Genomic DNA, 26,856 nt, shown 5'->3' on the forward strand with positions numbered 1-26,856 from the left:
ATCCCGATTTCTTCAATGCCCTGCTGCGACTTCAATCAAATCTCATCTTTGCCCGCGCCACCCACACCCCCCCCACCGCCCCCGCCCCCGCAAAAAAAATTCCAGATTTTTTCAATGCCCTGGTACGACTTTAATCAAATCTGATCTTTGTCAAAAAAAAAAAAAAAATCCAGATTTTTCTGAGACCCACCAGACTTCTCTAAAAATTTCCTATAAATATCTTGCACCCCATTTTAGTGTCACACAAAGCCTCCATCATTAGGTTAATAATCATGCCTTCTCCTTCCTCCGCCATCCCTATGAGGAAATATGACGTCTTCCTGAGCTTTAGTGGCCAAGACATCCGCCATAGTTTTGTTAGTCATCTCCGCGAAGCCCTGTGTCAACACCAAATCAATACAGTCGTGGATGAAACCCTTGAAAAAGGAGAAGAAATCTCTCTTACCCTCATGAAAAAAATTGAAGAATCAAATATTTCAGTAGTTATTTTCTCCAAAAGCTATGTTTATTCTCCTTGGTGTTTGGACGAACTCGTAAAAATACTCGAATGCAAGGATTCCATGCAGCAAATAGTTTTGCCACTTTTTTACCACGTGGATCCCGAAGATATTCAAGAGCTCAAAGGGTGTATTGGGGATGCACTTGCTAAGTATAAAGAAGAATTCATGAACAATTCCAGCATGGTTGAGAGATGGAGCCATGCTTTGATGGAAATAGCCAAGATTACAGGGTGGGATTCAAAGAACATCAAGTAAGTCATCTTTGCAAATAAACTAAATAATAACTAAGAGTATCCGTTTCTCACCAAAGTGAATTATCTAGAATAAATAGATAGGAAGATACGATACCTCTCTACTCCTATACCTTAAAAAATGTAAAAAAAGATTAAGTAGATTACACTAAATTTACAGTCAATTTTATTATTTGTTTTTTAGCTTATTATTTATGTTTTCTTTAATTTAGATCAAGGCTTTCTCTAATTTTTTATATAGATTAATTTCAATTTTGCTTCCTTAATTTAGGCAATTATAACTAGGGACAGAAACCTAATTGATTTTTTTTTTTTGAGGTACTTGATTTCTCTAAACTCTGTTAGAATGGATTTAAATAGTATATAATTGAGTTTAACATAGATTTAAGTTAAATAAATAATATTCATATCAGATTTAAATTTTATGTACTCTAATCCGTTTATAGTAAATAATTAATTAAATATAAAATATATACTTTTATAATAATATTGTTGAAATTTTTTTATGTAATATATTTTAAAAAATAAAAATTAAAACTTTTATAGAATTATAAAATTTTTAAAGCAATAATTAAGAAAAATATTTTTATATACATTATTAAATAAAATATAAAAATCTAAACAAATTCTAGTAATTTAAGATGAAATTTAATCAAGTTTGTAATAGGTTCAAGTATTATAAATATTGATGGGATTCAAGTTCGGATAGGGTGATCTTCAAAGGTACCTTATCCATTTCCATTCATAGTTACATAACAACATCATTCGTGAATATTAATGTATAGGGATAAATAGGATTCAATTCAAACTAACAAAAAATAAAAGAATCGATTGAATTTAAAAATTCAATTTGATTTTTTGGTAATTTAGTTCAATTCACTTTAATTTTTAATTTTAAGAAATTCAATTTTTTGGTTTGATATCATTTTTCTAGGAAAATTTGATATAATTAAATCAAGTAACTTATTTTTTAATTAATTATTATTAAGTCTCAATAAGAGTTAAGAAAGAAAATAATAACCTAAATTGAGTATAAATGAGTTTAAAATAAGTCAAAAGAAATCCCAAGATGAATATCAAATTGACTATTTAATTTTCTCTCAAATTCGGTTAGGCTCAATTCAGTTTGTTCTACTAAAAATTTCAGTTTGTTCATTTTGATTTGGTTTGATATTCTTTGTAATTCAGTTTAGTTTCATTTTATTGGCTAAAAATTTCAATTTATTTGGTTTTTTTTTTTAATTTTTCAGATTAAATCAAACTAAATCAACCAATGCTCACCCGTATCAATGTATATTGTAAGATTCCTCAAACTTTAAGAGAGTAGGGAAGGAGCAAGAGAGTAGGGAGAGGGCGTAGGTGGTGAACATGTCAATTCAGGTCTAAGTCATTTGCGTTTGGGTCATTTTGAATTATGGGTCATTTCGGGTCTCATATTTTCTGGACGGTTCAGGTCAACTAATTTCATGTTAAAATTGATTCGGGTTACTTATCAACTCACTATACAAAAGCGACTTCAAGACAAATTTGAGGTTAATTTTAAAATGGTGGGATGTTTTGGGTTAAAATATAAAATTTTCCTTAAAAAATTAATTTTATGCATTTATTTTTAAGCCAATATTCAATAATTTTTGTGTCAATCCAATCAAATTAGTTTCGACTTAGACCGTATAAGTCATCGGGTTAACCATCAATTGAAGTCTCAATTTTGCTGGTCATTCAGGTTTGGGTCATTTTGGATTTTGTGCAGGTTGAAACGGCTTGCTGGTTGCTTTAGGTTGGGTAGGTTCGAGTTGGATTGGCAAATTAAGCAAAATTTGCCACCTCTAGTGATGGGAGAGAGAAAGCAGTTGATGAGAAGAGAAAAGAAGAGAGAGAGAGAGTTCATCTAAATAACAAAATTAATCTTAAAAATTATAAAATAAGCTGATATAGAAGCTTACATTAGTGTTTCGTCCCAAATCAACTAAGTGCCTATTTAGTCTAGCTGTTAGATGCAATCGATAATTATAATTATTACTGTTAATTGATTGTCGAAAATTAAAGATTGTCGATTTATGTTAAATATTTAGTAAAATTATATTTAGCTATTACATGTAATTATCATTTATTATATTATTAAAGTAGATACATAATTATTAATTATCATATCAAATTATTTATTTTATTATTAAAATAAGATAATAATTAAATAACTTTAAAAATGTAGTTATAAAATAATAATATAATTATTATTTTTGATGAAAAAATCTTATAATTTTAAGTTTTTAGAAGTAAAAAAAATGTATTTTTTTTATAACAAATAAGTATTTTATATTTTATATTAAAATATTTTAATAAAGTTGTAATGTGCTAATTAGAATGTTAAGATTGTAAATGAAAAATGATAAAAGCAAATAACATTAATAATATTGATTTTCGAGTAATATGAAAATGATAATATGATCTAAATAAAAAATAAAATCAGCTATCAGCTGATTAGAAAAAATAAAGTTGATATAAAGTGCAGTAGAATATCACTTACTTACTAGCTATCAACTCTACTTTTTGAAGTTTACGAAACATTTTGGTTCATCTGTTTATCCATTATGAGCTGCACTCAAAAGGTAAACTAAATACCTCCTAAATCTGGACAAAAGGATTTTAGAGATACTTAAATTAAAACTTGGAGAGTTTTGTCATAGTGGCCAATAAATAAGTTTAGTTGATTAAATTTATCTTAATTTTAATAGTAAATTTCTTATCCATTTGCTCTATTTCTTTTGCATTATATTTTACTCACGATTGTTTGCACTCTATATATGTTAGGCCTGAGTCCAAATTGATTAAGATAATTGTCAACGACATTTGGAAGAAATTGAATCAAATGTCCATAAATGATTTTAATCATGGCTTAGTTGGAATTGATTCACGCATCAAAGAAGTTGAATCATTGTTATCTATTAGATCAGAAGGTGTACATTCCCTAGGAATTTGGGGAATCGGTGGTATAGGTAAAACAACCATTGCTGGGGTTCTATACAATCGAATCTCTGCTCAATTTGAAAGTCAGTGTTTTGTTGCAAATGTGAGGGAAGAATTAGAAAAGCACACCATAGTTCATTTACGAGATGAAATCCTTTCCAAGCTGTTGGGGGTAGATATAAAGATTGGCATACCTAATGTTTTACCATCTTTCGTTAAGAACATGCTTTTGAAGAAGAGGGTTCTTATTGTTCTTGATGATGTGAGCAGTCCCCTGCAGTTAAAATCTTTGCTGGAAGAGCACGATTCATATGGTTCAGGGAGCAGAATTATTATAACAAGTAGGAATAAGCAAGTGCTCAAATATGGATGTGCCAAAATTTATGAGGTTAAGGAGCTAATTCCCCATGAAGCTTTTCAGCTCTTTCGATTTCATGCATTCAAGCAAAATCAACCCTCAGAAGCGCATGTGCATTTGTTAGAAAGGGCTATGAACTATGCTGAAGGCATTCCATTAGCTCTTATAGTTTTAGGTTCGAACTTATGTGATAAGCATATTGAAGAATGGGAAAGTGAATTGGTAAAGTTAGAAGGCACTCCCAATAAGGATATTCAAAACATTCTGAGAATTAGTTATGATGGACTAGATCAGAATGAAAAGAATATATTTCTTGATGTTTTGTGTTTCTTTAAAGGGGAAGACAAAGATCGGGTTATAAATATATTAGATAGCTTTGGTTTCTCTGCTAAAAGTGGAATAAGTCATCTCAATGACAAGTCTCTTATAACAATTTCAGAAAACAAGTTAGAGATGCATGATTTGCTACAGCAAATGGGCAAGGATATTGTTGACCAAGAATGTATAAAACAACCTGGAAAGCGTAGCAGGTTATGGAACTACAAGGATATCTATCATATATTAACCAAGGATAAGGTAAGAACCGTTTTCAAACTGGATTTTTAAGGATTTGCACTAGGAACAAAGTTAAACTGGATGCTTATTTATTTATCTCTATCTATATGTCTATCCGTATAAATATAATAAAATCGATCTCTAAGCTAAGTTTATTAAAAATTGACAAGTGATATTATATTAGATCTTTTTTCATTTGTCAATTTCACCTTTATATCTTATTATCACCACTATATAATATGTGACCTTTTACTTTTTTAGTGCTTAACATAAAAATTTAATTATTGTCATTATTTAATAGATGACTTTTTAATTTTTAAATCCCCACAATAAAAATTTAAAAAAAACTAATATATATATATATATACACACACGCGCGCAATCCATTAGTCTTATTATTATTACTAATTAATATTTGACTTTTTACTTTCTTAATATTTAACATAAAAATTTAAATAAAATTAATGCATATCTATATTTGTGAATAATTACTTGAAAAAAATACATTTTTATAATTAATAAAAATTAAATTCTAATATGTATATATAAAATTAAATTAATTAACAATAATAACATGTATATTTTTATCATTAATAATAATTAATAAGTATATATTAAATGAAATTTATTAATCTTATTATTACAATTAATTATTATGTGACTTTTTAGTTTCTTAATATTTAATATAAAAATTTTAAAAAAATTATTACACGTCTATATTTTTTTCATTAATATACATCTATATTTATGAATTATAAGTGCAAAAAAGTACATTTTTAATAATAATAATAATAATAATCATTAATATTTATGCATTAAATAAAGTTGTTTTAGTCTTATTAACACAACTGATTAATATGTTATTTTTTAGTTTATTAATGCTTAATAATTAAATTTAAATAAAATTAATATATTTATGTTTGTGAATCATAATTGAAAAAAAAAACCTTAAATTTAAAATTAATAAGTATAAATAATTAAAAATACAATATATATATATATTGCTATATTTTATCATTAATTTTTAGTAATTAATATGTATATATTAAATAAATTTTATTGGTCTTACTAAATTTATTATCATTAAACACTTATTAGCGTGACCTTTCGATTTTCTAATTCTTAACATAAAACCTATATAAATTTATATCTATATAAATATTATAAAAATCGAGTTATGATAGGAAGATAAATAGTTAATGACAAGTAAAATGAAAAATAATTATTGAATATAACAATGGCACGTGAAAAGCCACAGTAAATATATAATCATAAATGAATACCAAATAAAATTACTATTGAAAAAATAATTCAACTAAATTTTAATGGCAAAAGAAAGCCGATATAAATTTAAAATCATTATAGACCAGTTCAAAGTTATAAAAAAAGCGAAGATGGTGAATAAGAGTTTTCACAAATTTTTATAACGTATATTTTTCAAATTTTTTTTTATACATTTTATTATTTTTAAATTTAAATACTATATTTTTTTATTTATTTTATTAATAATTTTAAAAGTTGAAAATATTTGCACGCTGCGCGAGTAGTCGTCTAGTTTCATTGCATATGTGCGTGTATGTATTGTGTATTTATGCTTATTTAACCTTTGCTTTGGTTCATTAGGGGACTGCGAGAGTTGAAGGCATAATTCTAAACATGTCCCAAATTAGATATATGGAACTAAGTTCTACAGTCTTCATGAAAATGGAAAATCTTAGATTCCTGAAATTCTTCAATCCTTGTTCTGCAAAAAACAAAGTGTATTTTCCTAAGGGCCTCAAATTTCTTCCTGATGGGCTAACGTTTCTTCAGTGGGATGGATGCCCTCTTAAATTCTTGCCATCAAAATTTTCCCCCAAGAATCTCATTGAATTTCACATGCGTGAAAGCTAACTCAAACGACTTTGGACTGAAGATCAGGTATGTTATGCTATGCTTCTTTACAAAATTGAGGATTTCTTTATTAAAAAAAATGTGGATACTCTAATTTACTCTTAGCTTGGGTTTGTTATTGCAGATTCCTGAAAATTTACAATTTGTGGACCTTAGCCATTCTATGAACCTAATTAGAATACCAGAGTTGTCTAAATTCCCAAAACTTAAGGTTTTGCATTTGAAGGATTGTACAAGTTTGGTTGAGATTTCCACTTCTTTAATGTATGATAGCAAGCTTAATGATCTAAATCTTGAAAACTGCAAAAGTCTTTGTCGTTTTCTAAGCTGCCTTTTTTTGAGAAACCTTGAAAACCTTACTTTGAAAGGTTGCTCAAAATTGGCAAGTCTTCCAAGCAGCATTGGGGAGTTGAAATCTCTCCATTATCTTGATCTCCAAGGATGCTCAAACCTAGCAAGTCTTCCAAATGGCATTGGCGAGTTGAAATATCTTCAACGTCTTGATCTCGGGAGATGCTCACAACTAGGAAGCCTTCCAAGCAGCATTTGTGAGTTGAAATGTCTCCTGCATCTCGATCTTAAGGAATGCTCAAAACTAGTAAGTCTACCTATTAGCATCGGAGAGTTGAAATGTCTTAAGCATCTTGATCTCAAGGGATGCTCAAAGCTCGCGAACCTTCCGGTCAGCATTGGCAAGTTGAAATGTGAGAAAGTTTATTTAACTGGATGCTCAAAACTAGCGAGTCTTCCAGGCAGCATTTGCAATCTTAAGTCTCTTACCCGCCTTGATGTCACGGATTGTGTAAATCTCAAGGTATTGCCAGAGAACTTGGGCAATTTAAAATCTTTGACGGCGCTTTACGCAGTTAGAAGTGGCATAAAAGAATTGCCATGCTCCATCAATCAATTGAGGGAATTGAGGGATTTAAGATGCAGTGGATGTAAGGGTTTGGTATTGCCTCCATTAACAGGTCTTTCGAGTCTAGAGCAGATTTCTCTAGAGGGATGTGGTGTATTAGAAATTCCTGACAGTCTCGGCTCTTTATCAACACTGCATCGGTTATATTTAGGAGGAAACAATTTCAAGAGTATACCTGCAAGCATCAAACACCTTTCTGAGCTACACGAACTTGATTTAAGAGATTGCAAGAGACTTCAATGTTTACCAGAGCTTCCTTCAGCTGTGAGATATTTAGTGGCGAGCAACTGCACATCTATGAAATCAGTATCAACTTCGTTGGCGGAAGGTTGCAAGGATACCTTTTTGTGGCTGGATCTCGGTGATTGCATCAATTTGGATCCAAATGCACGTAGCAAATTAATGGATTCTATACTGCTGAGATTCCAAAGCATTGAACGGCCATGGGAATCCAGTGTGATTGACCAGGTCTCTCTCTCTCTCTGTCGTGTGCTATTATTGTTATTTTTTTTATTAGCAAAATTATTTATTAAAGAAGGAGAATATAAAATAGTGCATTGCCACCTCCACACTTGTGAGAGATGAGGCCAATAAAGGAAAGAAACCTAACACCATGAAATAAAACAACTCAAAGCCGTAAACCCATCTACACCTATACCTGAGCAATCAAATGACACAATCTTACAGTTGTCCTGGAAAAACTACAAAACAAATACATAACCCAGTTTTCCCTACTAGACAACTCTAGTTTAGCCACAAATTTGTTCCAAGCTCTTGCATAGATTTTTTTGTAGTAAATTTTAAGCTGTCTTCTATGTCCAAATGCAAAACATTGGATTCTAGGGCAGCGACATTATTATTTTTTAGGTGACTTAAATTTTAGATATATCTTCATGGACCCGAATTATAACATAATCTGAAAGTTTTGCGCTGCAACCCAATTAGGATAAAAAGTGGTAGTAGAGGTATAGGCAAATTCGGGAAACACGTTGAATTAGGGTGTGAGAGTTTTAAGTGATTCTATTTTACTTTGTCATCGTCATTACAAAGAAATTTTTACAAGTGGATGTCAACAGGCCCATAATGTCGTGTGTTATTACAAAAAGAAATTTCCTGGTAAATGTATAAAACATTGTGAATTTCATTTTACAGAGCAATGGGACATTGTTTCGATGGATGGATAAGGCATGTATCCCAGGAAGCCAAGTTCCTCCAGGGATGAGGTACAAAAATAACAACGGATCTTCTTTGATTTTGTCGATGAGAGCTAAGCCATACTGCTACACTAGTGACTGCATTCATATCGCTTTTTGTGCTGTTGTTGCAACCCATGTTTATAGTTCTCGTGATTTCATTGATATTGGATGTGAATGCTGCTTCGCAACCGAGTCAGGCCAAACCCTTCATTTCGAATCCTCTTGGTATGACACCAGCTTTGCAGATGGAAGTAAGATGCATAATGTGTTGATTTGGTATTCGGCATATGATTTAGACACCAAATGCCGTCTCAGTGAGGCCTCATTTCAATTCTACGCTAAGGAAGAAGGAAATGTCCGCAATAGCAAGGCAATAGTCAAGTGTGGAGTCCATCTGCTGTTTGACGATGATGTTGATAGCCTCCTCTCACCTTCCAAATTGGATAAGATCCAACCCACGAGTTGGGTTCTCAAAATGGCTTATAAGCAGCGATTTTATACTGAATCGAGGTTATATTTTCCTCACTTCCCAGACGATGATGAGTGTGAGAAGGATAAGCTTCCCCTTCAAAATTTGGAAGAGATTGATCAAGAGTTAAAATGCCTGGATTTAAATCTCTCTATCTTTGTTTTGTTCACCTCAATGATCTGTCCGGCTACGTCAAGACATAACGAAGCCGAAGCCCACCCCAGGACCCATGTTGTCTTTATTCTGATGATCCTCTCGGTATGTTTGGAACTACTTTCCTTCAATTCTTCTGTCTCTTCATGGAATGCGCGTAACTGATTTAAATTAGTCATTTGTCTGTGCATTGCCTGAATTTTAAATTTTCTTAATTATTGTTGTATTTAATTATGGATAATCAATTTATTATTTGATTGTATTTTTAATTATATATACTTATTAATTCTAAATTTTTAATTTTTTTTTTATAATTATTATTTTATTTTTATGCACTAAGTATTTTAAGTAAAATGCATAAAGCATTTGCTTGGTGCATTATCATGAGATTCCGCTCTTTATTTTTGAATTTGTTATTGCTTTACTCTATCATCCAATTCTCCCAGTGGTCATCCCTGCTTCTATGACATATGGTAATTACTTAATCAATTTGAGCTTTTCCTTCGTAAGCATCATTTGAAAGTTACTGGCTATATTTTTATATAAATGGAAAGGCTTTTAAATACATTCACCGCTTTGTAAGAATATTGTATGAACAAAAGTTAATGTATGGTTGTAAATTGATTTGCGGCTTTGCTTTAGCAATTGGAGGCCTGTTTCCTTGTCTATTGAGTTAAAATGTAAGTCTATCCCAATTTATTGAAATGCTTGATTCATTTTCATCTGTAATCCATTTCATAATTAACGTGTCACATTGAGATCAAAGAAGTGATGATTAAGATAAAACAAAGGATCAAGATCGGTATATATAAATGAATCATATTATTTAGCATATATAAATGCATCAATCTTATAAGTATTTCCAAAAACTTTATATCAAAATTTTTTGTATTACCATTTGTCTAAAGTGCAAATCACCAATTCTAGCATAACGTAGACCAACCATGTAATCCAAAATAGCACTTGAAGCCCCACATAGACCACAAATCAAATATTATGACATTCACCGTCTAAAAATATTGGTTTATAACCACATTAATTAAACAATTTGGATTTATATTTATAAAACGACAATAGAGTAAGATTAGGCATTCGACTATTGGGTTATTAGTCTAATTAAGATTAGTCCTAAAATTATATCAATGCATGTAATAAAATTTAAAAAAAAAATGAAATAAGCCAACCCAAAATTTCATCTATTATGTCGAACCCAAAATGCATTGATACGTACTTCGCAAGTATACGGGCCGTTCAAGTAGCAAAGGAAAAATATCATCTCACAGAGATTTGTTGTTTGAGTACCAAACTATAAAAGTTATGATTATTTGGGCTATCGACAATATATGCCAAATAGTAAAGTAAGAGATGCAGCAAATTAAATTGAGAAATAAGGAAATTATAATAAAATAAGTAATTAAATTTCTAAGCATTATACTAATTCACTAAAATTTCAGCAAGTAACTAAAGATTTAATTAATTAATGGCAAAATTGATTTCAGAGTTGAAATTCATGAAGTAAATTTCATTGGGATTTGGATAGACAAAACTAAAATTAGGGAAATACAAGTTTGAAAGAAGTTGATTCTGATTTTCTTTAATTTTTCTTTCAAACAAACTCAAGAGTGTGTCAAATGAAACTAAATCACATTCCCATGCAATATTTAATTACCCAAAACCCTTTAAGCACTTTAATCAACTTGAAATTCCCCTTAATCCACTAGTTTATTTCTAACACTAGGTGATTAAGTTCATTATCTTGATTATCTATCATAGAATTTCACCTTTCAGTCTTTCAATCTAAGATTAAGAACAAAACCCAAATGGTACCAATAATGGGCATGTAAATAAACATACAAGATAAGAATCAAAACTTATATATATTAAAATCTGATTAAAACCAGTCCAAATCCACAAATAAAACTTAAATCATTACATCCAACTCTAAAATCTTAAATATCTACTCACTCATGCTTGTATTTACAAGTAGAAAATATGAAATAAAGTAAGAAAATATGAAAATAAGACTAAAAATAAAAGAATCCAGAAGAAGAGAATATTAATCTCTGAAAATGGAAGCTGAAAATGTCACTTTGCCGATGTCCTTCCTCCAAAAATGGCGTAGTTCTTTCTTCCTTCTTCTTTTAATCTTTCTCTCTCTTTCTCCTTATAGTATAAATAAGAATATAATGCTTATATATTCCCTCAAGCTTTACCTTAAAAATGATCTTTAAAGGGATAAAGACAAAAGGTGTAAAAGGTGTGAAAAGAGAATTTTTACATGTTAGCAAATTTGCCAGCGTCATCCCACATGCTCATGTTGATATTCTGCACGACCAGCTATACGGGGCATGTTGAGGTCTCTGAAACTTTCGGCAATTTTTGTTCAAAAAATCTCTGTCTACATAACCAAGTATTGAATTTACATGCCTCACGTGGATTCTTGCTGACTCACTCTTATCTTCACACGACTTTCAATACGGAGCTTGTTGAAGCTCTTAAAAATCTCTACTGGTCTCCTTCTTTAATCAAATTTTTTTCATTTTTTACACTAATTTAAGCTTCCAAATCACTTTGAATTTCTTTTATATGGATCTTTTTGCCTTTAAACCTTATTAAAACCTATCAAAAATATTAAAATTCTAAAAATCAAATATAATAAAACTAAAATTAACAAATTAACTAAAATACAAATTAACTAAAATGAGCACTAAAAGTATAAAATTACTAAACTAAAAGGGCAAAATTGATGCAAAACTATCCTAAAATGCCTATATAAAATGAGTTTATCAAATTTCGTTAAACTCAAACCCTTACTTGTTCTTAAGTAAATTAAAAATAAATATATGTAATTGGGGTACGTTTTTCTTAGATTCATAAAAATCACTAATCCAAACTTTCAAACTTACCTCTAATCAGTAATAAACCATATACCACCTTCATGGTATAAGGAATTTAATTCTCACCAAAGTTATCATCGCTTAGCCTTGAATCAATTATTTATTCTATCAAATCTAAACCAATCAACTACATAGAGAAATCATTCTCAAATGGGCTCTAAAACAATCCATAAACTAATGTGCCTCAAATAATAATGAAAATAGTTAAATGAATGAATAATGTGCCAATCCCATACGCAAACCAACTAATTTAATCTTGACTAATGTAGCAAAATACAATTAAGAGATCAAAAAGACTTTTAATGGTTCTAATGGGATTAAGGGTAATAACGTGGTTAACAAAAAAAAGGTATAAGGAAAACAAAACATGAGAATAATTAAATTATTAAAAGGATCAAGATACAATTTTCTTTTATTTTTATTTTTATTTGTATTATTTTATTTATTTATTTTTATTTGAATCAGATGAGAGAAATAACATTACAATAAATCAAATGAGATGAGAGATTAATTTAAATAAGTATATAAATATTTAATAATAATTTAAGAAAAAAGAAAAGTCAATTGACTCTTCTTTTATCGTAATAGATCGGTCATTAACTACAATTAATTAATGCTATATCTATTAATAAAATTCATATTAAATATAAAAGTATTAAAAATTAATAAATTAACCACTCATTAAAAAGAAGTAGATTATAATTTAAAATGAATGAAAAAAATTACTTTTAAGGTGTGTTCATAAAAATTTTACTAAATAATATTTTACTAAAATATTGTGGAATTGTTCGAAAATATTGTGGTTTTCTATTTTTTGTTTTTGCTTTAAAATGAAAAACATAAGCATATTTGGTTAACGCAATTGGTTTTCATTTTTCATAAGTAATTCAGAATCTTTTGTGGAATGAAAAACAAAAGATTACAGAAAAATTAAAACATGGATTCTCGTTTCATTTTTTTTCAATTGCTCGCTCACGTGTCCTCTTCTACTTCCCTCCCGAAAAATTCTACTTCATTCATAAAATGCTCGGTGCTGGCCTATTCTACCATACACGTTCAGGTGTGTTCATCATATCTCCCTATCAATTCTTCTTACCATATGGTGAAATTTTAATATGATTTTTTTATTATTTTTTCAGCCTAATTGTTTAATATCTACATAATATTACTACATTTCCTTTTCAGGATTTTTTTTTATATATTTATATATATAACCATTTATAAAAAAAAATCTAAAAAACAGGTTTTTTTTTAAAAAAAAAAAACTAAAAATAATTTTTTGACTTTAAAGTAATAAAAAACTAAAACTGACAATGGAACACACACTTAACTTGTGACTGCTTTTAGAATATTATCATGGGCCACTTCGACTACACAATGAAGTAGGCTAATGTTATGTTGATTTTTTTTTTTCAATTATTTAGCCTAGCTAATATTAATTATGTTGAGCTTAGGAGGACTAGTCACTTGTTGAATTTTTCTCGCCTAAACTTAGTTCACCATGCGATGAGGTGTAAAAATTTCAATTTGAGGGTATGTGAACAAGGGATAAGAAGTGTGATGAGGTGGTAACAGTAAGCTGCGGTGTGCGATCAGATAATGTGAAATTCAATGGCAACAGTGGATTTCTACTTGTGCAAAAAAATTATCTCAATGGAGTCGCACTGCTTTTAGGAATGTAACAGCTGAGATTCATAGGGTTCAAAAGAAGTTGAATAATCTAAGTTCTTGTGGGTCAGATTTTGGTGGACAAAGACGGATCTTGAAGCAAAAATTATCTGAGTTGTTTCTTCAGTCTAAAAATGTGGAAACAAAGATCTAGAGTACTATGGTTGCAAGAGGGTGATCAAAATACAAAGTATTTCCACTCTGTGGCCTTAGCAAGAAGGAAAACGAATCAAATAATGAAGTTGTTTGATCTAGATGGTAATGCGTTGTTAGGGCAAGCGTTGAAGGATCATATTATTGCATTTTATTCAGATCTGTTTTCTTCTTCTCATATTAGGGTACAGGCATCGGATCTTTCTTTCGTCCAGAGGAGAGTTGATAGGGATATGAATGATATGTTGGTGCGTACTTTCTATAGAGAAGAAATTGTTGTGGCTGTAAAGCAGATGCATCCATCTAAGGCCCCAGGTCTTCCTCCTCTTTTTTATTAGTGTATTGGGATCTAATTGGTTCTAATGTGTGTGACTTGGTGATCCATATTTTAAGGAGGAGGGGGGGTTGCTAGTACGGTTCCCTCGTACTCATATCTGACTGATTCCAAAGGTAAAGAGCCTGCGAACTATTGGTGAGTATCGACTTATCTCTTTGTGTAATGTGATTTACAAAATAGTTTTGAAGGATCTAGCTAACCGGTTAAAAATTGTTCTTCGGGCTATAATAGACGAGAGGCAGAGTGTTTTTGTCCTAGGGAGGCTAATAACTAACAAAGCACACTTATTACTTTTGAGTTTTTTCATTATATGAAATAGTGTCGTTAGGGGAGGAAAGGGATTATGGCTTTGAAGCTAGACATGGCTAAAGCTTATGATCGGGTTGAGAGGAGTTTTCTTTGAGGTGTGATGGACCAGCTAAGTTTTGAGGAGCAATGAATTTCGCAGATTATGAGGGGCGTTACTAGTGCAACCTATTCAGTTTTGGTTAATTGTGAGCATGTGGGTCATATTGTGCCTACGAAGGGGTTAAGGCAAGGGGGTCCACTGTCCCTAAATCTATTTCTTTGTGCTCGAAGTGGTTGGTTGGTTTGATTGATGAGGCTGTTTGGGATAATATGTTACAAGGTGCCCGCATCGACAGGGGCCCCCCAATAATCTCTCATCTTACGTTTGCAAACGATTATATTCTTTTCCTGCGAGCTAAACCCAAAGAGGCGGGTTGTATTTCTTCAGTGCTACAGCGGTACCAGCTATTGTCTAGGTAGAAGATAAATTTATCAAAATCAAAAATATCATTAGTGCTAATGTGTAGGAGACAAGACAGTACTTAGTTGAATCTCTTGATGTTTGGGCTGTAGATAACCATGTGGTTTATTTGGCTCTTCTTGTTGTTGTGGGGAGATCTAAAAAGGCAGTCTTTTCAATTCTTAAGGAGAGGGTGTGGAAATCTATCACATGCAGGTAAAGATCTACTTACTGAGACTGTAGCCCAGGCTATACCAACTTATATGATGCAGTGTTCTTGGTTATCTATGGGCTTATGTGAGGAGTTAAAATCAATTATTAGCCAATTTTGGTAGGGTCAGAAGAATATGGAGAGGAGAATGCATCCCTATAAGTGGGATAAGTTATGATGACCGAAGGAAGAGGGGGGCTTAGTTTTTTAGGGATGTTAATTGTTTCAATCTATATTTGTCTAAGCAAGAGTGGCGAATCATTAAAACACCAACTTCTCTACTTAGGGTGTTTAAGGCACGATATTTTCCCCATGGTAATTTTCTTAATGCCCCAGTTGGTGTATCTCCTAGTTTTACTTGGAGGAGTATTTGTGCTGGTAGGAGGTGTTAAGGAGGGATTTGTGTTGGAAGTTTGTAATGATGAGTAGATCTCTGTTTGGTCAGACAGGTGGATACCAGAGCGTTTTACATTTGGAGTTATCACTACTGCTAGAGTTTTACATATGGATGCTGGGTATCAGACTGGATTGATCATGATTTGAAGGTGAGATTTGTTGGCACAGCTCCTTTTACCCATAGATGTGGAGCGTATTTGGTCCATTCCATTGGGTTTGCTTGACCGAGAGAATGTTTTGATTTGGCATTATGATAGGAGTGGGCGATAAGTTGTCAAAAGTGGTTATTGGATTGGTTTGAATACGTTTCAACCTATTTATGGGCCTTCTCCAGTTGATAGAGTGTGGAGGCGTGTTTGGCATTTACCAATGATGCCGAAATTTAGGAATTTTGTTATGAAGGGCTTCTCTTGATATTTTACCTATGAGATATGTGTTATCCCGGCGACTATTTTTATTGAACAGACTTGCCCATTTTGTTCCAAGCCTAAAACTCCTCTTCATCAGTTTTGAGATGTCTGTAGACCCAATAGGTATGGCTTCTTGGTCATCTATCTTCTATTGTTCCTTCATCTGGTGATTCTTTTATGCAACGGGTAGCATACCAGTTGGACTATCTTTCTAGAGATGAGTTGGTCATGTTTTCTATGATGTGCCATTGTAGGGGAATTGACCGTACAGGGTCAATTTAAAAAATAATAAACCGAAACGGGGTAGAATTTGGGAAAATTACGGGAAAGGGGTGAGAAGGCCAAAAAACGTTAATAAAAATAGCGTCCTAACACGTAGACGCTATTTAAAATAGCGTCCAAAGAAAAACGCTATTTTGAATAGCGTCCTCACGTAAAAACGCTATTCAAAATAGCGTTTTACGTGAGGACGCTATTCAAAATAGCGTCCCCACAACAGCGCCGCCCGAACCAAGCCGAAGCAGACGTGAGGACGCTATTCAAAATAGCGTCCCCACGACAGCGCCCAAACCACAGCTCCCGAAGCAAGCCGAAGCAGAAACCGAAGCTACCCGAAGCATGAAAAACGCTAATATGATTAGCGTCCAAGACTCTCCGCCGGCTCAACCATGAAAAACGCTAATCATATTAGCGTCCCGAGACTGATTTTGTAAATATATTAAATTTATAATATTTTGATCGATCATTTAATTATAATTATTTATTATATTTTATAAAATATATTGATTGATTTTGTTTAAAGTTTATTTTATATTTTAGTAGTAGTAATATTTATTTAATATTATATATTTATGAAATTAATTTAATTTATATATTCTAAATAAAATATAATTGTACGGTTTAAAAAATATTTATATTCATAAAATTAATTTTATATATTTGTAAAAAAAAATTTATTAATCATAAAAATATTTCTTAATTTATAGATTAAAAAATATAAATGTATAATATTTGAATATATTTGATTGATAAATTTAAAATTATGTTAGTTATAAAAATTAAAAGTTATTAAAGTATAACTAATATTAATTTTTATTCTTATTATAATTATGGATAATATATTTTCTTCATAGCAATTAATAAATGTAATTACTTAATTAGTTTTAATTACTTTATTATTTTCAAATTAATTAAAAATATATATATAAAATGTTTACTAACATGTCATACGAGCAATTGACTTAAAGCAAGATATAAATTAAGACAAGTATTCATAATTATTATACAAATAAAAATAAATATTTAAATTAGTCATGTGCCACAACCAGGTCTTCGAATATGTCGTCTGGCCAAGAACTCGATGTTGTCCCCTTCTTTCGCTTCTTCCGATCACCTTGTGCATCTTGGGGTTGGCCAAAGGTTGCTTGTTGTTGTCCCGATGATTCCCCGCAGATAATGCATAGCACCTTGTTCATGGTGTCCAAATAGACTGCACTGCATGGAATATGGCCTAAGGCACCGATCGATATAGTGCATAGTATTGATCGAACCATATCCGCCAAATTGACTCAAGCATATTGTGATGGCCCAATGCTAGATGGTCCGCCAAATGGAGCAAATAAGCTACTCATTGGTGTATGTGGTCACGACTCTCGGTGAAGTCAAATGTGCTTCGCTTTGCACATGAGAATGATATGTCATCCATGGTGTTGATGGGCCAGTATTGATGGGGTAGGCATCCAACCAAAGATAATGTGGGGATAGTTTCAATATGGTTGGAATAATCGTGGATGGACTAGGATGAGACGGCAGGAGCTAAGGGAATAGGACCAGCGCCGATGCCATGCGTAAAGGGTGAAATGCGATGTGGGGGCATAACATCATCAGTGGAGAGGATTGACGATTTGATGTTGACGACGCCGAGGAGGACGTGATTGACGCCGGCCGGGTCACGTGAGGGCCCAGCTTGGTTGATGGGTTGGTCCTCTTTCAATTCATCATTAAAAGTTGCTGCTTGAGGTGCAGACTGAGGAGGTGGCATTTGGCAAAGCCTACTTTTTTGTTCCAGAGCACTCATCCTTTTTCTTAATGTACGCTTAACTTCGCCACGCTTTGTGTTGATGGATTTTGTAATTTTATCAAACAATCCTCAATGCGCCCTCCTGTAAAAATAAAAATATATACATAACGTTACATTTTATGTTAAAAATACAAAATTATTATTATAAGTATTTAATAATGAAAAAATACATGTTGTTAATCATTACCACACAACCAATAGCACTCCACTTATTGAGATCCAACGCCTACCATTTCGTACCACTCCATATATTCGTAATGATGGTGGAGTGGTTGTCCCATTTGTTGCCCTTGAACAATATATTGTTCTCGCCATTCCAACGATGAATATATGTTGCATGGTGGTGTGCCCAATTACTCTCACCGAGTCGAAGAGTAATATCGCAACTCATCCGCTTGCATCGGCAGCCGGAATAGGTCGGGCCAAACCAAATCGCCTCATGACTCACAAAGTTGGTGTCATTCAATAATATGAAAGCAAATTAATGGCACCACCGTCTTCCAACCGACGACCTTGGATACACATGTCCGCAGCTCATCCAATAATTCTCACTATATGGTTCCCAAGTGATTCGCAAGTGAATATTAGCAAAACATGAAGTGATTATAAAGGTACGGAAAAATATAACATATTATTTTAAGTCATATTATTACATCTTCAGGTCGCATCCGGTCAAGGTTGTACCGAATTTGTGGCAGTACATGAGTTGTTACTTCAGTGATTTGTCGAGCTCTACTCCACCTGTTAGTTGATAAGAAAATTAAAAATATAATACAATAAAAGGCAATTTATTCATTGCTTAATGGATAAAAATATAAATTTAATGACATACCTAGCACCTAGAGGTGCATCATGAGGAGCTGATGGATCCCTTATTGATGGAGAGATTATTTTAAATCTCTCCCAAGCCCAGATCTGCAAAATGAATAGTGGTCCTGAAATCTCCTTTGTTTCAGTAACAGCAACACGGCATAGCTCACGATAAAGGAAGGCTAAGCAAGCTCCACCCCAACTGTATGTCCCAGCTTCCCTCAAGTCTTCTAGAAGGGGTAGAAACATCAAGTTGACACGTGAGTTTTTCTTGTCAGGAAATATCGAACTAATGAGTCGTAATATGAATGCTCTTGCATGCCATAATACGGTTAAATCATCAGCTTGATGTGGAATATCTCCAAACTCATCAACTAGCCACGATAATTTGAGTGTATGTCCTCGGATCATTTCTGGGGGTGGTCTAGCTCCCAATAATGTCTCACAAACTTCTGGCCAGTCGGCCCGTGACATTCCAGTTACAGCAGACCCATGTACTGGCAAACCGGAAATAATGCTGACATCCTGAAGAGTGATTGTGCACTCACCAATTGGCATCATAAACGTATGGGTTTCCGGTCGCCATCGCTCAACAAAGGCATTGATCAGGAATCAAGAGAAAAAAACCCTAGTCTAGCAATACTAATAAATCCAGAATCACGAAGATGAGGAACAATTCGGTCATCAATGTCAGTATGTAATATTAGCCCCTGCCTCCTGCATGTAACCACTTCATGCTCAACTGTACCATTCCAAATCCCTTCAGAACGGTGTTGTGGCTGGAGTCGAAGAAGCTCTTTATCAATTGGACCAGGCACAATGTAATCTCTTCTTTCTTGTTGTGTAGTCATACCTATTTAGTATTACAAAATATACATTTTCAATGGATCTTTTGATAGGTAAAACAATGCACATATGTTTCTTGTACATTAATTAATACACGAATGGTAACAAAAACATATAATGAAGGAATTAAATTATATAAATAAACATAGTCAATACATTACTTAAAAGTACAATATTGTTGAGTACATCATCAAAACATATAAATATACATGAAAAACACATATAAATATTACAACTAATTAGGTCACCCTGACTATTTGATTCACAGGACATGATCTAATTAGCTCATCATAAAGGTCTTTGTCCAATGTGTAGTTGATTTTAGGTAACATGGGCTTCAACAGAGTATGTTTGTTACTATCACGAATTTTTATACCACTTGACCGACACATTGTCACAGAGCGACCCAACTAGCATATTCTTTTGCGAATCCCTTAATTAGCAGTAAATATGATGGGGTACGGTTAGCTTCTAATTTTTGCCATACGCGGTCAAGTATACCCTTATCGTAGATACATCTAAAAGCTGACCTTAAAGCCAAATATCTAGGTTTATCTGTTAATAGCTCTCCTTCCCATATGATTTGTTGAATGAGCCCGTTGACCCTTATCATATGCTTAACAATGCAGTAGGTAATTCTCAGTAGTTGAGGGTGTTACTTCCATTGGTAGATTAATCAAATTCTTAATTAGTCCATGTACCCTTGCTCTTTGTTGTTGATTGACAATCCTTTTTGGAGTGCATTATACGAGCAATTATATTATCTACGACATAAACTAAATGGAGCACAAATAAATATATGAGAATCACATGATAATGCAAACATTATGGGAGATAATGTACTTGATAATAAAACATGTTACATTTACACATAAAATTAAAATATAAAAATAAATACATTCCGCAACAATTTATAATAATGATACATATTAACATAATTAACTTATGTTGTTCCTTCGCATGTGACAATTTTTTTTGTGTGTCCTTGTACATGACATAACGAACAATGATTTACACTCCAATCCATTTCATTCTTCTTCCTTGATGAAATTGGTCGTCCTTTAGACCTTTTCTGGTTGGGTCGTAGAAGAATCGATAATTATCTCATGGCCAATCATCAGGATGTCCAAGAGCATGAAACTGCCACTCATAGCACTTAAGTGTTTGCTCCAATGTGTAATAATTTGAAACGTATTGCTCATAATTAATTGACATTGCTTGGCATGCGGCAATCACATGAGAACATGGAATGCATATTTCTTCAAACTTCTTGCATGTGCATTGCCTTTCATCAAGTTTGACCACATGCTTCGCTTCGCATCTTCCCTTCCAAACTTCAAATTCACCACAATCGCGTTAAAGATTCGACATTATATGAGCTTGCTTCATTTAAATTGTCAAGTAATATTTGACGACATGTCGTGTAAATTTGAAGCCCATTTGCGCTTGCTCACGGAGGGTCGCGTGCGGCGTGTGTCAAAATAATCAACACACCGAAAAATATTTTTCTACCATTGCGCTTATGGGTAAAGCACGGATCCCTTTGAGTATTCCATTAACAGACTCAACAGATTAGTTGTCATGGAGCCATAACGCTTCCTCCATCATGAGAACGTGTCCATTTTTCCAAAGGTATCTTTGTAGCCCATTCAAATTTATCAGATGCTCATTCTTGATTGTGTTCATGGCCTCATAAAATTTTTTTTTCCAATTGTTGTGTCAGAAAATAAAAAGCCATGTTATTTGTTGGATACACATGTCAACTTTATATTTAGATTACAAGAATAATAAATAGTCAACTTAGAAAACTAACTCGCTTTTCAAGAGCTTCTTTCATATTAGTATTCTTAAACTTTGTGTTGTAATTGCCGATGATATGTCTTAAGCAAGATCGATGATGCCCAGCAGAGGTCGCCACCAATCTTGATTCATTGCCTTTTTATGGCAATATGTCTATCCGATATAACACATATTCCATTACGATCCATCACAAACACCCTCAAACAAGACATAAACCAATCCCAGTTCCTTGTATTTTCATCACGACTATTGCCCACGCAATTGGGAAAATATGGTTATTACCATCAAGTGTTGTTGCACAAAATAAACATCCTTTGTACTTTCCATATAAAAAGTTGAGTCTATGAATATAACCGGTCGACGCTTCTTGAATCCTTCTATTGTTTGTTTATATGCCCAAAACATTCTATCGAAAACCCGATAAGGTGATCTAATCTATTATTAACAAAAAGGATCATCTTCAATCAAGAACATACTTTCGTGGTTCTGCTTGCACAAAGCAAGCATAAATTGTCGCAACCTTCCGTAAGATTCGCCCCAATCACCAAAGATCTTAATAATTGCATCGTGCCTAGCCTTCCGTGTCTTTCGATAACTTGGCATATATCCAATCTTATCTTTTATTTCGCATCGTAACGCCCTATCTTCACATTGGGTTGTTCACGACAATGGCGAGAATGAAATCGATATAAATTTGCTATCCAATTGCTTATGATCTTGTGACAGTGATGGATTAACACATGTATGTGGTCCATTATATCGCGTAATTTTCCATATATCACTTCCTTTCCCTCGTGAGGCACGCAATCTCCACTTACAATTGCTCGTTGTGTCTTTGCACCTGATGGCATATGTTCTACTCTTTGTCTCCTCATTACAAAACTCATGGTGCCTATGTAAATGATATTCTTTGGCTTTTTGGACATCCTCTCTAGATGAGAATATCATTCCTAATTCAAACTCTTTTAATGGATCCCACATTGAACTACACTGTGGTGTTGACCATGGATCAACCGTTAGCAATGAAAAATCTATTTCACTATAAGGCGGAGGAGGGACAAGCGGCATTATTGGGTTTGCAACATGAGTATTATAGTAAAAAGGCAAATCTACTACTAACTCATTATGATGACCACCATCCTCATTCATGTCCCAGTCATCACTATCAATCCATTCGTCATCAGACTGCATCATCCTCATCATCATCGTGACAATAATCATTGCTAGCGGATTCAAAATCATCCGTACACTTTCGAGGCTTCAAGGTAACAATTATTTGATGGGCCCGCTTCATCAACAACATTTGCAGATGGTCGAAAAATTTCAATATATAATTCAATCGATGACATACCTCCAATTTCATCAATGTAATTAAACATAATATTCACATCGTTATCGTTTGTCAAACCCATGCAATCCCATTTAAATGAGCCATTTTTTTCAATGGGTTGTCTGAATAAGATTTTCGATATAAATTCATGTCCACCTTTAAGATTAATTCCACGGACAATTTTCATTCCTAAAGTACCAAAATCCATACGTTTACCAATAGTAATGACGGTTGATGAACCCCCATAATATTCATAGCCTTCATCATTCATAATGATTTCTCCATCCCAATATAAAGTAGCAAAACTTGGAATTGACATTTCTGATAAAATAAAAATCGTAATAACTATCAAAGATAAACGGCCGTTGGCAATACGTATTACATTGTACATTACTAATTTTTCTATTTTTTTAATTTTAATTAATAAAATAAATTAATATTTTATTTCTACTAATTATATTTTAATTAAATATGCAATGATTTCGACATATTTTTATGTTACTCTTGTTTTAATTTTTTAATCATATTTTAATAATATTAATTTTTTTAAATAATTACATATTAATTGTTATATTGAGTTTCGCCAATTTTTTTTATTTTATTATTTTTTATTTCTTCCATAATATATAAATCATATAATTTTATAATTTATTTTTATTAATTACATTTTAATTAAAATGCTACTTATTTTTTTTTGGCAATTTTTTATATTACTAATTTTTCATTTTTTAATAATATTTTATATAAATTTATATTTTATTTTTATTACATCCTTTTCTATAATATATTATGAACACAATTTTCTATTAATAAAGAAATTATTTTCAACAACATTTTACATTACTAATTTTTCTATTCTTTTAATTTTAATTAATAAATTAAATTAATATTTTATTTCTAATAATTACATTTTAATTAAAATGCTACTTATTTTTTTTGGCAATTTTTTATATTACTAATTTCTCATTTTTTATTAATATTTTATATAAATTTATATTTTATTTTTATTACATCATTTTCTATAATATATTATGAACTCAATTTTCTATTAATTTTTCCCTTTCTTCTATAGCTTTTACTAATTTTTAAAAACTTAAACTATTATTTTATTTTATACTAATATTCTCTGTTTAACTTATTAAACTATTATATTATGAGATACAAAAATTATATGACTTAATATAAAATTTATTTTGTAACATAATTTACATTTATAATTTTTATTTTCTCTTTCCTAACATTTTCTTAATACTACAAATTTATATTATTTTTTCTTTACCTTCTTTACTATTATACACTAAAAATATAATTTTTTGTATTATTTTTCCCAATAACTAATACTCATTTTATCAAGATATGCTATTACTATATATATATCAACTTGCTCACAAACATACCAACATGTATGCATAAAAAAATATATATATATTATTTTCAGCATAATAACATTTTATATATTGCATGTTAAAACTTGTAAAGAAAATTTATTTGTTAAGGAATATTACATTATTTTCACAATAATAAACATTATTATCACCTAAGCATTTCACATATTATATGTTAAAAATTATTAAACAGTTAAAATACATACCTTAATATAATTTTTTTTCAAATTTCTTATTTCTTTCCTTGTGATATGCAACTGCACCTTACTCTTTCTCCTTCTTGCTCCACCCGAGCTGCTCCACCAAAATGAGAATGGATGAGGGAATGAACGAGCGAGGGAGACGATGGACGAGGAATGAACGAGAGCGAGGGGCTTGAGGGCGAAATGAAAGCGGTAGAAATGAGAGCGCAGGGAGAGAAGCAGCGGTAGAAATGGTCATGAAAACGGGACGCTAATAAAAATAGCGTCCACCTTCACCAAGATTCTGAACAGATTGGACGGGGCGGATCAGCATGGGACGCTAATAAAAATAGCGTCCCGCGTGCAGGAAGATTCCCTGCGCAGATTGGACTTGCGGCAGGCGAGGCTTGGGTGGGAGACTTGCGGCAGGCGAGGCTTGGGTGGGAGGAGGCTGCAGTGAGGCTCGGGAGGACACGGGACGCTAATATAATTAGCATCCGGAGCAGATGGGACGCAATATTCTTCGCGTCGCGGTGGCTCATTCCGGACGCTAATATTATTAGCGTCCAAGCTTCGGGTGCCATTCATAATAGCGTCCCTTGTTCAGACGCTATTTTGAATAACGTCCCACGCTGTGACCACTGCAACCCGCCCCCTCTTGGTAATTTTTTTTTGTGTTAGCCTATTCTGGTATTTTTCCATTATGAGTTGCCTTAGTACGGTCATTTGCCCGCCATTGTATGTGGCATGGTAGAAATAAATTTTGTTTTAAAAATGAAGGGTGGGATTGTACGTAGACGAGCAATAGGACGGGGTAATGCTATGTCATATGAATATAGTGCAAGTGTGGTAGGGGAAGCTGCTATTGGTAGGTTCTATCATCATAGTTCGTCTCTAGTTAGATGGTCTCCTCGTCTAAGTGGGGTGGTCAAGCTAAATGTTGATGTTGGTATTTTGGGTGATGGAAAAATTGGCTATAAGGTATTTTTAGGAATGATAAAGGGAAATTCTTACTTGCGCCTCGAAATGTGTTCTTTTCATGGTCTTCAGATATTGCATAAGCCCATTATTTGACATATGGGGGCAACAAGCTTCAGATTTACTTTTCCAATTTATGATTGCAGAATTTGATTGTCAAGATAATATTTGTAAGCTGCAAAATGGGATTTCTTTGGAGATGTTTTAGGAATGGCATTAGCTGACTGTTGTTACCTTCGTCATCGGTTGTCTTCTTGTGTTTACTTTTTCACCTCTAGGGATGGTAATGAAGTTGCACAAACTTTAGCTAAGTATTGTGTTGGTAATGTTACTAAATGTATTTGGATTGAGGAAGCACCTGATTGTGTGGCTTCTCTATTGCTGTTTGATGTTTCTTCTTGATCTTTTCAATGAAATAAAGATAATTATGTTGATTTTCATTGAAAAATTCAAGGGTCTTAAATTATGAGTTCTTCTCTTGTCTTTTCATTCTTTAAATTAATACTTTCGCTTTCGAAAATTAAATACTTTGAAAATGTTGTCAATAGGTCCAATTAAAATCAAAATTGTTAGCTCCGATTATTGCTAGCATTGACTTGAGATTGGACCGATTTATATATATATATATATATATATATATATATATATATATATATATATATAAAGAAAAGTGAAATTAAAAACGCCGGTGATTATATATGAGTATTTTTTTTTAATTCTCGCATTTAGTCTAAATTAAAAAAAGAAAAAAAATAAATTAATAAATCTAATCGATTTGATTCAAATTAATTTAATGCAATTTTATTTATTTTAAATTTAGTTAGATTTAATTTTTATAACGTTAAGTTCTATTTATTGGGTTTTACTTCCCTTTAAATTGAATAGAATCAAATTGACTAATTCTCATTTCAATTATTTAATGATGAGACCATCTCTAATTTAGTCTGCATCCAACTATATATATATATCATACGTGGCCATCTGAAAAACAGTAGTGGGAATTTTGGGACTACAGTGATTAATTTAACAGTTTTCTTTTTAAAAAAAATTAATAATAATAATAATTTATTGTGAACAACCAACTCCAGCGCTACAATAAAGCAGGCCATAATATGTTTATTTTTTCTTCAAATACAAAAGCGAAGCCTCCATAAGTTTACGTTCCTTCCAAAAATAAAACCCAAACCCCACCAATATATGAAAATACAAAACCAATGCATTACCAATATATATTATTGACTAGCTTCTGAATCATATATAAGCTTTAAAAAATATACATTCACGGATTAATAAATGACACAAAAATCGTAAACCCACACGCATGCAAATTCTATTTGGTTGATGATAATGCTATTTACTTTAAATTT

At 32.1% G+C, this 26,856-nt stretch overlaps 2 protein-coding genes across 2 annotated transcripts; both read left to right on the forward strand.

Moving 5' to 3' along the window:
- The first annotated feature begins 229 nt into the window (after positions 1–229).
- On the forward strand, positions 230–6,542 carry LOC131176412 (disease resistance protein RPV1-like). The gene is made up of 3 exons (XM_058141476.1): positions 230–751; positions 3,560–4,649; positions 6,252–6,542. Exons 1-3 carry the CDS (start codon positions 273–275, stop codon positions 6,519–6,521), a joined length of 1,839 nt encoding a protein of 612 aa, XP_057997459.1. The 5' UTR covers positions 230–272; the 3' UTR covers positions 6,522–6,542.
- Positions 6,526–9,423, forward strand: LOC131176408 (disease resistance protein RPV1-like). The gene is made up of 3 exons (XM_058141472.1): positions 6,526–6,548; positions 6,646–7,908; positions 8,593–9,423. Exons 2-3 carry the CDS (start codon positions 6,685–6,687, stop codon positions 9,421–9,423), a joined length of 2,055 nt encoding a protein of 684 aa, XP_057997455.1. The 5' UTR covers positions 6,526–6,548; positions 6,646–6,684.
- Positions 9,424–26,856: the final 17,433 nt, after the last annotated feature.

This window comes from Hevea brasiliensis, unplaced genomic scaffold (assembly GCF_030052815.1).
Source record: "Hevea brasiliensis isolate MT/VB/25A 57/8 unplaced genomic scaffold, ASM3005281v1 Scaf10, whole genome shotgun sequence".
Lineage (NCBI taxonomy): Eukaryota > Viridiplantae > Streptophyta > Magnoliopsida > Malpighiales > Euphorbiaceae > Hevea > Hevea brasiliensis.

What these genes read in the sequence shown, in the direction of transcription:
- LOC131176412 (XM_058141476.1), top strand. Translation starts at nt 273, where the DNA reads ATGCCTTCTCCTTCCTCCGCCATCCCTATGAGGAAATATGACGTCTTC. An exon ending in TGGGATTCAAAGAACATCAA is followed by an intron (nt 752 to 3,559) that starts GTAAGTCATCTT and finishes TATATATGTTAG; the next exon opens with GCCTGAGTCCAAATTGATTA. An exon ending in ATATATTAACCAAGGATAAG is followed by an intron (nt 4,650 to 6,251) that starts GTAAGAACCGTT and finishes TTGGTTCATTAG; the next exon opens with GGGACTGCGAGAGTTGAAGG.
- LOC131176408 (XM_058141472.1), top strand. Translation starts at nt 6,685, where the DNA reads ATGAACCTAATTAGAATACCAGAGTTGTCTAAATTCCCAAAACTTAAG. An exon ending in AATCCAGTGTGATTGACCAG is followed by an intron (nt 7,909 to 8,592) that starts GTCTCTCTCTCT and finishes TTCATTTTACAG; the next exon opens with AGCAATGGGACATTGTTTCG.